The 13,576-nt window shown below is 40.1% G+C and overlaps 1 protein-coding gene across 1 annotated transcript; it reads left to right on the forward strand.

The window, feature by feature from the left end:
* The first annotated feature begins 1,343 nt into the window (after positions 1-1,343).
* LOC127007094 (mitochondrial carrier homolog 2-like) lies at positions 1,344-9,351 on the forward strand. The gene is made up of 7 exons (XM_050877686.1): positions 1,344-1,511; positions 4,485-4,569; positions 5,355-5,476; positions 5,997-6,178; positions 6,368-6,554; positions 8,409-8,476; positions 8,606-9,351. Exons 1-7 carry the CDS (start codon positions 1,404-1,406, stop codon positions 8,799-8,801), a joined length of 948 nt encoding a protein of 315 aa, XP_050733643.1. The 5' UTR covers positions 1,344-1,403; the 3' UTR covers positions 8,802-9,351.
* Positions 9,352-13,576: the final 4,225 nt, after the last annotated feature.

Below are 13,576 nucleotides of genomic sequence, written 5' to 3' on the forward strand. Positions count from 1 at the left end.
CCTGTAACGCTTTGTATCGCTCAACGTTGCCAGATTGTCGTACTCAGCAGCTTATATTTCCCGACTTCCTACCCAAAAACTGTCTTCTGGGCTTCAATAACGAAACTCATTTATAGTTATCGTTAAAAGAGTTAGATCCTGGTGTTTCTTGGCAATAGTTAGGTGTCAGAAACCGGTAAATGCTAAGCTCTGAGTACGACAATCTGGCAAAGGTGGTATCGCTTATTAGGTCCTCCTCTCGTTCCTCTCTTTTCTTCTTATTCACTCAGGCAACGCATTTTGGAGGACTGCCTATACGAAGAAAACTCACCATCAGGAAAAACATTAGTAATTATAAACCACAAAAAATGGAAATCCTTAACATGGCACATTTTATTCTCCACCGGATAAGCCCAAGATTTTTATGAAAAGAGGAAGGAAGGAAGGAAAGAAGAGCTGGGGGAGAGAGATCGAGATTTTTTACATAGATTTACATAGAAAATCAGACCACACAGACCCCATGGTCCAGACTTGGTGGTCTGTCCTTAAACTTAAGTGATTTTACATTAATCAGAAGACTCCAAAACGTTGCATTTCTACTCTAGTTAATATTACTTGAGGAGAAAAGAGAAACAATAGCTAAAGAGATGATGAAAGGAGGATTGAAAATGGATATGTGTAAGAGAAATGAGGGATAGTACTACATTCCGTTCATTCTGTTACTATAATAATCGAGTCGGTGTGGTGGTGGTGGCAACCCTGACTTCAGTTCACCTTCACAGACAGACAAACAGACAGACAGACGGTGTTGTAGGAATCTGCTCGCAGCCGCAAAATAGCTCGCAGAGAGAGGTTCAACTTGCTTACTTTTTCTATATTCCACTCACCGCTATCGTTTACTTGTCCTGTTTCGGCTCCAATACATGGCACAAACATCAGAGCAACACTTTTGATCAAGAGAAGACTTTATAACAAACTCATAGGGCAGATTTTAGAGAAAGAATTACCCCCACTTTGATATTTCTTGGTTCCTGATTAAAAATTGTTGGGGCTGTTGGTCTGTGTTGTTTTAAAGGGAAATATGAACCATTACAAAGATCACAAATGGGCAAAACCAAGATGAGAACGGAAAATCAGGGAAACTGCAAAAAATAATGGCAGTAGAAAATGGCAAATGCAGGGAGGGAAGAGAATGGAAGAGAAGGAGGGGGAGGGAAGGGGGAGATTTACCCTATATCCTAAAAATCTCTATTCCTAGGCCTAGCTATTACTCCTATCACTCCATTCCGGACAAATTAGTAGTTTTTCCTGCTGTGTATTCCCCCACTTGGCATGCGCGGTGGACATCACAGCGACTTATTTCCGCGAGGAGGTATTTCGCACAACACCGGAGGGACACGAAGAAGACACTACCAGCGTGAGCCATGGCGCCCCAGGAGAAGAGGGAAGAGCTTACGTGGATGCATGTCCTCGTACGTGTCTTTCTCAACTCCACGACACACCCCATTGAGTATGCCAAGGTGCTCATCCAGGTAAGCCATCCCCCTCCATGCCCTTGACCTTGTGTATGCCATGCCGAAGGATGCCGACTATTTTCACTTTTTAACTTGATTTTACAGGTTATCTTTTCTTATCAGCGGTTCCTGTGGCGGGGAAAGTAACACCAAAGCAATATCCGGCGTACAGCGTAATGGAATTGCAGAGGAAAAATGACAATGCCTCGTTATTTCGGTATTATTCTGTATTGTCACCATTATTTCCAAGGTGTCTTTCATAGCAGGAGGAGCAGCAGGATTCATCTCATTCCAGTTGCCTCATTCCAGTCTCCCCACACAGCCCGAGCAGCATTCATCTCATTCATTCCAGTTGCCTCATTCCAGTCTCCCCACACAGCCCCAGCAGCATTCATCTCATTCCAGTTGCCTCATTCCAGTCGTCTCCCCACACAGCCCCAGCAGCATTCATCTCATTCATTCCAGTTGCCTCATTCCAGTCTCCCCACACAGCCCCAGCAGCATTCATCTCATTCCAGTTGCCTCATTCCAGTCTCCCCACACAGCCCCAGCAGCATTCATCTCATTCATTCCAGTTGCCTCATTCCAGTCTCCCCACACAGCCCCAGCAGCATTCATCTCATTCATTCCAGTTGCCTCATTCCAGTCGTCTCCCCACACAGCCCCATCAGCATTCATCTCATTCATTCCAGTTGCCTCATTCCAGTCGTCTCCCCACACCCCCCCAGCAGCATCACCATATCCATTCCCTCCCTGTTCTTTCTACCACTTCATTCATATCACATCTCTTTTCAGGACGTCAAGATTACACCCAAACCATTTCTCTCTGTTATGCTTCTCACATTGCAATATATCACATGCGGTCAGGAAATGAGGTACAAAATCATGCAATTCACTTCATCTATCACCAGAAAAATATGAACCACGTGAGAAAATCGTTGGTTGGGTGAAACCGTAAATTGTCCCGTGCTCCACTGTTTTTTCTTAGGATAAAAGGGCTATTACACTGGGCAAATTTTCAGTCAGACCATGATTTCCCCTGGCGTGGTCCTCATATTTCCGTGGTTTTCTGACGTGTCCACAATCTTCCAAAGCTACGGTAGATTTCACCTAAGGACAACGGTATTACTCACCATCATCAGCAGCACCAATAACAAGAAACAAATAAGAACCACGCTAGTGGAAATCGTTGTTTGACTGAAGATCCACGGAAAATTTGCCCAGTGTAATAGCCCCTTAACTTTCCTATGGCTGTGCAAGAAACTCATGTGAAGCTCAAATTTAATTAAAGGTTTTCTGTGTTACCTTTTGCAATGTAAGCCCTTCCAACCCGCTATACTCTGGGGCTTAAGTTTGGGCCTTTAAAGTCTTCATATGTGTCTCAGGCCATTACTATGTAGTGCCACACCCGCCTGATGGGTAAGTCTCCAAAAACTCACTCTGTCATGGGAGTACCTCTTTGGCCAACTGGTTTTGGAGTGACTTTCCCATCTCGCTGGTCGTGGGTTCAATCCCCGGCGCTTGTGAAACCCTTTCCTGGTCTGGATTAATTTCTTGTGTGTTTCGTGACATGCTGTGGTTGTGTGAAGATTTATCGGAGTGGAATTCGGGCAATGCAACTATTTAATGGTGATAGGTTACTATCTGATTATTTTAGATGAGGATATATTAATTTTTAAATGATCAAGCAGCAATAGGTTACTGTTTATATAAATATTACCACTCAGTAAATAACTACACAACATCACCTAATCTGCTGTGCTGACAGGCTGATATCTCCAGGACTTCAACTTTTTTACTATAATCACTGCTTGGTAAATTGCCTCACTCTTTTCTGAGGCAATGAAACTAACCAACTCACCCTGCTTAATGGAATTCCAAACTGCAATTTTTTAATTCATTTGGTAATACATACATACTACATGTTAGTAAAACAAATGGTCTGTTAAATAACAATCATTGCAGATGTATCACGATAGATATATTCAACATCAAAACTTTTGTACCAAGGAGCGGTTGAGTGGTCATCTCGACTATTTCTTCCATAGAAGCAAACATTAGAATTATGTTTCTTTGTCTCAAAATGAGATTTCTGGACTTACCAGTGGTGCAAACTTCAATGAACACCACGTTTTAAGTTCACAGTATCTATATTGGCTCTGACCAGTCTGAGGTGCTATTTCTCCAATCAGTTAATGATTAGTAACCATGCCAAGTTCACTTGTTTTCTAAAATTCACTTTCATTTTCCTACTCCTCCCTAGCAGTTTAATAATGTCAGATGAAATGATATCATAAATTAGATGTGATATCCATAAATGAAAAGCTGCTAACTTTTCTTCAAAGATTAAAAGGCGTTGCTGAACTTAATGCATGCTTGGTATGCTACCCTGAAGTGTCATGTGTTTGGACTGTGGAATGCCTTGCAATTTTTTGAGGACAAGCAAATGGGATTGTGAGGTCAGTTTTATCATTCTTAATAAGGTAGCCATATTCGACCCCCCCTAGAGGACAGTTTCCAACACAGACAAATGAGACCATTAAAGGTCCATCCACCTCACAAGCTGGTTCGGCAGGACAGATCTCTTCGTTGGAATTTCAAATCCTCCAAAATTTATCCACTCAAACCTGAGCTAGTGATTTTCAGTCAAAAATAACCACATCTAACATCACAAATCCGTCCCTTGCAAGGCAACATTTGTCACCCCATCAGAACTGTATCTACATGGGCTCTTATGTTCATGCTGACTTTGTGACTCAGGACTACCATAAAGCCAATCCATAAAGAAAAGAGAATGTGCCTTCCACTTTTTAAAACTGGAGAACTTTTAGGTCTGTGCTGTGTTTGTCAACTATAGTATAGGGATTAGTCACCCAAATATTAGATGTTGTTAAAAAGGCTTCTAATCATTGCAACTAATTTATAAGAACAGTTTGCTTTTTCAAAGCAAACTGTTTAATTCAGAGCTGATATAGATATCTTTTTTCATAGCTTGGTCATGAGCCTTTGAAGCCCTACAAGTCGAGGACAGTCTTTGGGCGAGAAGCCTTTTACTACCCAAGTGTATTCAGCTACAGTAAGTATTTTACTTATTTATTGTATAAGAACAATTGCAACAAGTGGTCGACTGTTTCAGGAAGGATACTAAGTGTGAGTCCAGCTTTGTATAAAAGGTGTTTATAAGATTTTGGAGCATTTTCAAGGATTTATGAAAATGCAAAAGATAAATTGATTATTTTTAATTTGTTGCTAATGAAAGGTACATTTTTTTTTTTTTTTTTAAGTAAATAGTGCTCTCATTTTGCCTATAATTGGTGCCACATTCATGGAATGCAATTTTTTGTCAAATGTGAAGTGAATATAATTAATAGAAAAGATATTTAATTGGTTTCAAACTGGCTAGTCTGGAATGATTTTTCACAAAAAATGTCAATTTTCTTTCTTTCCAACCCTATAGTCTCAATTTACATGTTTCTTGGCTTCATTGGGATGCCCTGGTGGTCCTCATCACCATTACCTTCTCCAGTAGCTGAGGCTGAGACCGTAATCATGAGTCAACAAGAAGTGTTAATCACACAAAATAACAATGACCAAATAACGCTGGGGTGATTTAATGTATAGACAGAGTTGGCGTGTCACTAGTGGTGTCCCTCAAGGCTCAGTTCTTGGCCAAGTTGAAGTTGGACTCAGTAATTTCATTAGTAAGTTTGCTGAAGACACAAAGATTGGTAATTTAGTCCTCTCAGACAGAAACAGACAAAGCTTCCAAGAAGATTTGTTGAAATAATGAAAAAAACACGAGGTTGGTGGTTCATATCTACATACCATAAAATAGTTTTTACAAATTTTATCTGATTTCAGTTGTCCACATCAAGAATCGTGATGGATTTTTTGGCTGCTACAGGGGACTGGGACCCAAGCTGACAGCCAATATTGTCAGTGGCATTGCATTCCAGAGAGTCACTGAGAGCATCAAGTTCAAAGTATGTTGACAGTGTTTTACAGCAAAAGTTATTTGATCCAAATAGCAGCAGGCTTGCATATATTCAGTTAAGTGATTATTTCAGACTGCTGTGTGGCATCCTGAAAGGTATGGTAAAGTTTGGGGCATGTGCTAAACTGTGCATTGCGTCATCTCATAGGCCCATGGTCTGTATGAGGAGAGACTAAGTAGAATGGGGCTCACAACCCTGGAGAGAAGAAGAGAAAGAGGAGACCTGATAGCAGTGTACAGGGTGGCGAATGGAGTGGAGTATTTGAACAGAGAGGACCTGTGTGTGTGGAACGAGAGAGAAACGAGAGGACATGGAAAGAAGTTGAGGGTGACCACGTGTAGGAGAGATGTGAAAAAGTTTAGCTTCCCAATCAGAAGCATTGAGCTGTGGAATAGACTGGAGGAGAAGGTGATCTCACCTGGAGAAGTTTTCCACTGATTTACTTTTAAGAATGATGTAATTTGTTTCCTCATTGTCCCCTAAAATAATATCTTCTCTTCTGGAACAGGATTTTGATGGGGATGATGTTGACATTGAAAATTTAACCATGAAGGAGCGAACACAGAGGTTCTTACAAAATACTTCACGAGAGACAGCTGGTCGGGCAGCTGCCATCCTAGTCTCACAGCCTTTCCATGTCATTGCTGTGCGTTGCATGGCTGAATTTGTGGGCGAAGAAGGACAATATACGTGAGTTTGTTTATAGGAATGGGATATATAAGTTTTTGTCTTGATCATACCATTAATTTATGATAGTGTTATAAATATGCTGACATCTTTATAGATGACACTTGTGGTACAAAAGTTTTCCAGTTTTCCTCCCTGAATGCTCTGACCTTACCACCATCTGATGTCCTATGATTTCCTTTACTTTTACAGGAGTGTATTTACTGCTGTGGGAATCATATACAAAGAGGAAGGAATAAAAGGATTTTTCTGTGGATTGATTCCACGTCTTCTATGTGACCTTACTGCTCTCTGGCTTGGCAAAACCCTTGCTCACATAATTAACAACTACTTACTTGAAGATAGAGACTTGAAGCAGTATGTATCAGCATCAATGAATGTGAGTATTCTTATCCCTTTATCTGTTATCAGAGTGTTTTGGTTCAGATAAGATTTTTAAGTTGACAAAATGTTTTATTGGTGATGAGGGTGGGCCATACAATGTTTGTGGTTGTATCTCATGGTCATATAGTAGTGTCAAATTACAGATTATGATAACACTGGCCATAGTAATACCTGATAGGAAATTTCTAGACCTCAGTGCACAGCCTGACATTCTGTTTTATGAAATCCTTTAACCAGTGTTCCCTGTCTACCCAGCAGTGAATGGGCACTGGGTTGCAGAAGGACGTGCACATGATATATGAATGGAGTAAACAATGGGAAATGGAATTTAGTGGGGAAGAAAAGCCATATATTGGAAATGGGGAAGAGCAAAATGACTACATTCACTTACAAAATTGGAAATGATACAATATTAATAATATAATATATTTGGAAATATACAAAATGCTAAGGCATATAAAAAAGGCACTTCTCTATCTTGATTTGATGAAAAACCACAATAACCACAATGATTAGACCAAAACTGGAATACCGTAATTGACAGCTTATAAGACGCACACCCAATTTTGGCAGGCTTTTGAGAAAAAATGTACTAAACGGGTTTGAAACACAATTGTCAGGTGAAGATTTTTCGCCCGACATTCGTGGCCCCCCCCACCATCAGGTCACTATTAAAGTTTCACATGTATTCAGATCCTTATCAAATCCCAATACTTCACATTTAAAATCCTTAATATTTGCTGGGACCTACCAGGATTGGTCCTTCTTACAGACTCGAGGGTACTGATTTGAGATGTAAACAAACATGGCGGAGGCAGCAACGTTCAGAGGGGTAACGGGTATAAAGTTTGTGCATCACATTTCTTTAATCATAAGTCTAGTTGTAACATTCTAGTACATTTTTAAAACCTAAGGAAGTGTGAAATTTCAAACTTGAATGTGCTTCAATGTTTGTTGAACATGTATGTAAAGTAAGAGTTAAAATGTAAGTGCAAAATGGAGAAACAGGCACTTGCATATATCGAATAATAACCTATCTTCTCAATATCTCGTCAATATTATCCATATATTGTTTGTGTTTAGCAATCAAACAAAGCTAAACAGTTTTATGAAGAAGGTCTGTCTTACCTCAATGATCCCTGTTTACTAAGGAAACGTAGCGTGTCTTGCACGTGTTGTCAGGTTTGGTGTACAACCGTCCATTATTTTGTTTAGGTACAAGCATTGAGTCACTTAATTTTCTTCCTGACTTGTGTCATTTTAGGTGAAGTAGTGGTGAGTACTACTGTTATACATTGTTACTTCAGAAAAGAGTTGCTGTAAAAGCGATTGCCAACTTGTTTACGTTTGTGGAGAGGTTTGCAGTTTAATTTAGGTGCCATTGCTGCACTAAAACTTCACTACCCAGTGACCCAAAGCTGAACCTTGACCTTATAAGACGCAGGGTGTTTTTCAGGGATTTTTTATTTATTTTTATTTTTTTTTTTGGACAAAAAGTGTCTTATAAGCCATCAAATACGGTATGTAAAACCCATATGCTCACCTCTCAAGAAGTTGGAAAGAATACAAAGAATAGCCACTAAGATGGTACCAGAACAGGAAGATCTAACTTATGAAGAAAGATTACAAGAAATGCAACTGATATCACTTTTTTTTTTTCTTTTTTTTTCCAATCAGCCTTGCAGTTTTCATTCTGTCAGTAGGCCTTACCACTTCTTTTCTTCAGACCTAAATATTCACTGATCCTCTTTCTTGATATCTCATGCTTGATATTATATTCTGTGTACAATGCAGATGTTCTGTAGCATGTTCATTATTAATGACTGAAGTAACTTTTCATTATTTGCAGTTTCTGGCTTCTGCCATGACTTACCCATTACAAGTAGTATCAAACTGCATGGCAGTGTCTGGCAGTGGGTGAGTATTGTACAGATTGTCTTTTGTGTGTATGTTTCTATGTTTATTCTATATTCTGGCATTGTATATTGAAACCAAATTTTATATGAGTTCAAAACACTGTCAGTAATACCAGCATTGACTTTCCAGATTGACTGCAGGCTCCCCACCCAATATGCCAATCTTCAGTGGCTGGCTTGATTGCTACAGCCACTTGCGTCAGGTTCGAGGACTGAAACGAGGCTCCTCCATGCTGTGGCGGCCCTTCACAGGTGCTACTGTGATGATGGGTGGCAGCCTGGCCATCCCTACCTCATCCATGTTCTCACAACCATCTCTTTCTTAAGTCCATTCAAAGACTTGATTTTAGGTAATCTATGCTGCCAATTCATTGGGTATTTTGTTGTATAACAACATTTTGCAGAACCTTTTTTAAGTTAAGACTCATTTACCAGGGAAACAATATCTACATATTTCATCAAGTTTATTCATATCAGGAAAAATATACAGGAGTGTCAGTTCACTAGATTAACATTAAAAACAAAGTATATTTATCCTTTGAAAATATGCTAATTCCTTGCAAATAGGTCTTTTGTTGAGTCACTTTACTATGGTTTGAATAGTCAAGATACCCATATGAGATAATTATGCCAGAGAAACCTGCAGCACTTAGACATCTTTTACACAAGGGTGTAACTAAATGCAAAGTGATACTATGCTTTATAGCAGTGTTAGTGGGACCCCAGAAAAGTAATGACTTTGCATGGAATGTTTGTATGAGTTTTAAGTGATATACATTAGCATTAGGAAGTAAGCTACCAAAGTGAATAATTACATGTACATAGCATATAAAAGTGTGATTGAGCTGTAATAATACCAGTAAATTTGAAAAACCATGCAAACCTTCTTCACAAACTTTAGCAATAATGAGGTATTCATAATGGCAGTTTACCTAGTCATATATTTATATATGTGGAAGTAATAATGGAGGAAGAGATAGGAAACATAAGTAGAATACAAAATTAAACCTAGGACTTCCATAAGAAGAAAAAAACTAAGTATATTCCACTGATTTTTTAATTATTTTGTGTTTTGCAAAAACTGTTATGTGAAGCTTAGAGTAGGTTTGAAAGTTTATTCCATGAGGCAGCGTATCTCATCAGGTTAAGGTGAGTAGTCTCTTCATGATTGTGTTTGGAGAATTCCCATATTTCATCTGTAACATCGCAGTAGTCCATTTGTATAATACATCTCAGTAGTTCATTTCTGCAACACAAGTATGTGATTAGTTTCTTCATGTAAAGGGCTTTTTCAATGTGTCTGTGGAAAAGTTGTGAACAGTCTGCTCACATACATCAAATCTTACATTATTTTAATTTAGTATTCCCACAAGGAAATGTTTGACATGAAACAGCTAACCTTCACTTAACCTGGTAGCTGCGGGGGTCATGTTTCTTTGGTTAGGTTAGGTTAAAGGCCCCTCTAAGTTAAATAATGAGAATCATCACTCACGCAAACCATTTCATAATATGTATCAACGCATTTGTGATCAGTTTATGTATCATCTATTTTGGGGAGGGTTTATATCATGGCAAAAATGTGGCCCGTCGCTGGTACACGGTAAAACCACAAATTTGGCCCGTCACTGCTACCGGGTTAAAACCTTAAAATATTCAAGGCAGCCAAGTGAGAGCACCTTTTGCATCATGAGTAATAATCTTCACTAAACTAAGCAAACTTTTAGCACAGGATGCATGCAACAGCACCTTGGCAGAATGGCACACAGTGGGCATCTAAAAAACGTTTGGTTATGGCCCAAGTGCAATTTTGCCAAAAGTGTTAAAGTGACCTAAAACATGAGCATACTAATAGAAAAGCAATCAGCATCGTCACAATCAAATACTCTGCCCACATATCCACCAAGCCAAGTATTTGGATCAGCGAGTACGTAGTACTTAAAATGTGATCTTGCCCAACCTTAGTATCCATGCCTGGGCCACAGGATCTGACTCACTCTCGCTCAGTTTTCCATTGCATCTCCGCTTCAAAGTCTCGCATATGTTGTCTGCCTACACACCTGTACCCTACCTAGCTCCATATATCTTAGCTTTACACTTTTTTAAGTACACTTTAATATATCATATTCAGCATCAAAAGCATCTCCAGCAGGAAGGGGAATGAAGTTGAAGAGCTTTTAATTTGGACATTTTTAATTTTTATGCATATCAAGGAAACAAGGGCTCTGCATGACTGAATATTGAATAACTTGGCAAGGAAGAGTCCCTATCATGTTGTGTTTTATAGGTACTCTTTTAAGATGGCATCAGAGATAAATGAATAATCTAAACTAGGGGAGATTGTGGCCATGTGATCAGCTCATGGACGTGGTGATCCGGAGGACCTGGGTTTCAAAAATCACTGAAAGAAGCCAACAATATTCAATCATCAAGTGGCACAAGATTATCCACATGCTGCAGATTTTCAGTGAACCTTACTTCAGTGGAGCACCAGAGGGCAGCATGGGCCAAGCATTCTCTTACACCCTCTCTATACCCCCCTTAACCCCCTTGCACACTCCTACACCTCCTTATGCCCTTCCTACACACACTTCACAATCTTATACCCTCCCTACATCCCCCACACCCTCTCACCCCCCACACCCTCTTTCACCCCCCACACCCTCTTTCACCCCCACACCCTCTTTCACCCCCCACACCCTCTTTCACCCCCCACCCTCTTTCACCCCCTACACCTTACACCTCCCTACACCCCATTTAATCCCCTTACATGATCTTTCATCCATGCCCTCCCTACATCCTCTTACACCCTCCTTACCCATACACACCCCTTTACACCTCTTCACCCCCTACACCCTGCTGCACCCCTCTCCACCCTTCCAATACCATCTTATGCCCTCCCTTCACCCCCTTACACCCTCCCCACACCCTCTTTCGATAATAGTCTTTAAAAGCAATAACAAATCTGCTACATACTTTCCAACAATAGAACAATACAGTCCAAGCCAAGGTCAGCATTCAAACAATTCCCTAACATTAAGCAGGCCCACCTTTGAAAGGAAAGCAGAAAATCAAGAAACCTGCTCATTTTATGCATTGGTATTATAGCACATTAAAATTATAATATTAGTTTGCACCCTTAAATTGTTCCACAGCACCAAATTATTTAGAAATTTGATTGAGCGGACTCTTCTTTCCATCAGTATTTTAACCCTTTCGATATGGTGACGCCTATGTCTGCGTCACCGTATTGAAAGGGTTAATCATTCGATGTTGTGGCACAATTTAAGGGTAGTAAAAGAGCATCAGCAAATCGGGACAAAGTGGTGATATTAGTATTGTTGTAGTAGCAGCTATAAGTAGCTAGTTGTTGCAAAGTGTTACATAAATCAGTAGCAGACATTTTAACTGCCAATGACTCATGACTACAATTTTGTTTGTGATTCAGGATAGCTTGTTTGAGCTATTTTATTGAGAAATTATGAAACCATTGTAATTATGAGCAGCCACATGGAAAGAACTTGCAAATATCATGAACACCAATCTCAACTAATAATGTATGATATCATCTTCAGCTATTCATTTATAAAAGTATGAACGGTCTGAAATTATTATAACTACCACCGAGATTTGTACTGCCAATGCATCTCTACCATTGATCATCAGAACATATATCTTACCTTGAGTTGTGATAATAGCTGCAGGTACACACAGACACACACCTCCACACCTTCAGGGCTCGAGCTAAAATGGTTGTGAAAGCCCAACGGCCACTGGTGCTAATAGTCCCCCTCTCCCATCTCTCCCTCTCCCCTATTCTTCCTTCTTTATTCCCTTTTCCTTCCTCCCTCTCATCTTTTGCTCACCACTGTTACCTTCTTGTTAGCTTGTTACACAAGAAGGTCTAATGAAGGACATGTATAGTGTAGCCTACATGTGAATGTGGGTGTGATAGATAACAAGGTAAGTACATACAAGGGAACAATCGAGAAAGTGGTGTAATGAGCTCTCGCCGAAAGTACCATTTCAGGAGTACTGCCAAGGATCTCGGCTGCCAACGTATTTTACAATGAGGCCTCCAGTCTTAATAACCACCACAGGACTCTTTGCAGGCAGCATGACCACTTAACTCTTCAGATAATTTCTACGACCAGGATAGTCTGTTCCAAAGGGATGCCATGCATTTATCCTCGGTTCGAGCAGCTAGGATAGAAAGGCTTTTAAATAAAGCAGTGTGCGACTCTGGACCACAAAACTGTTTTCTTCCTTGTTATGCGGTAAATAAATCGTAAAACTCCCTGTACCACTCATCACCTATATTACTAGAGTAAAATACAAAGATAACTAAATATTTGAGAGGTGATTTGGTCATGTTAATGTGAAAATGTGGAAGTGATTCTCTGAAGAGGGTGCAGGCAGTGGAAATGAGTTATTTGAGGAGTGCATGTGGTGTGAGTAGAATGAATGGAATGAGTAATGAAAGTGTGTGCGAGTGTTTTGGAATGTGTCACGGGAGTAAAGGGAAGAAGTGAAGTGACAGACTTTAAAGTGGTTTGGCCACATGGAGCGAATGGAGGAGAGTAAGATGACTAGAAGGGTGTATGTGAGTGAAATAGAGGGAGGGAATGCAAGAGGATGACCTCCAGTGAAATGGAGAAATAGGGTGCAAGAGTACGTTAGGGAGAGGGGGGAAAGATCTTCAAGAAACTTTGAGCAGGCAAGGATAGTGTGTCTGGACAGAGAAAGTTGGAAACTCTTCTGCCGTGGCCATCCCCTGGTGGGAGCTCCTAGGAACAGGCATTGATAAAATGATGATGATGGGTGTGAGCAAGTAAAAAAGAGGGACAGGAGGTGGTAGAGAGACCTCCAGATAGGTGGATCAACAGTTTTGAGGAATATTTGAAGGAGAGATGTGGGATTGTGTGAATGTTGCAAGAAGGAAGTTTATTAGCAGGGAGAACTGGAGACTTGCCATGGCCACTCTCTTAGGGTGAGTTTCCTGAGGAAACAGGGTGTCAGAGCTATAAGTAGATAGACAAAAGAAGTTAAATATATTATTGGTGCATTATCTCAGCAATATATCAAGGTGAAAAAATATGGTACA

Source organism: Eriocheir sinensis, chromosome 3 (assembly GCF_024679095.1).
Source record: "Eriocheir sinensis breed Jianghai 21 chromosome 3, ASM2467909v1, whole genome shotgun sequence".
Taxonomy (NCBI): Eukaryota; Metazoa; Arthropoda; class Malacostraca; order Decapoda; family Varunidae; genus Eriocheir; species Eriocheir sinensis.

Coding starts and splice junctions, on each gene's coding strand:
- LOC127007094 (XM_050877686.1), top strand. CDS start 1,404: ATGGCGCCCCAGGAGAAGAGGGAAGAGCTTACGTGGATGCATGTCCTC. Junction 1,512..4,484: donor ATGCCAAGGTGCTCATCCAG/GTAAGCCATCCC, acceptor CTTTTTTCATAG/CTTGGTCATGAGCCTTTGAA. Junction 6,555..8,408: donor ATGTATCAGCATCAATGAAT/GTGAGTATTCTT, acceptor CATTATTTGCAG/TTTCTGGCTTCTGCCATGAC.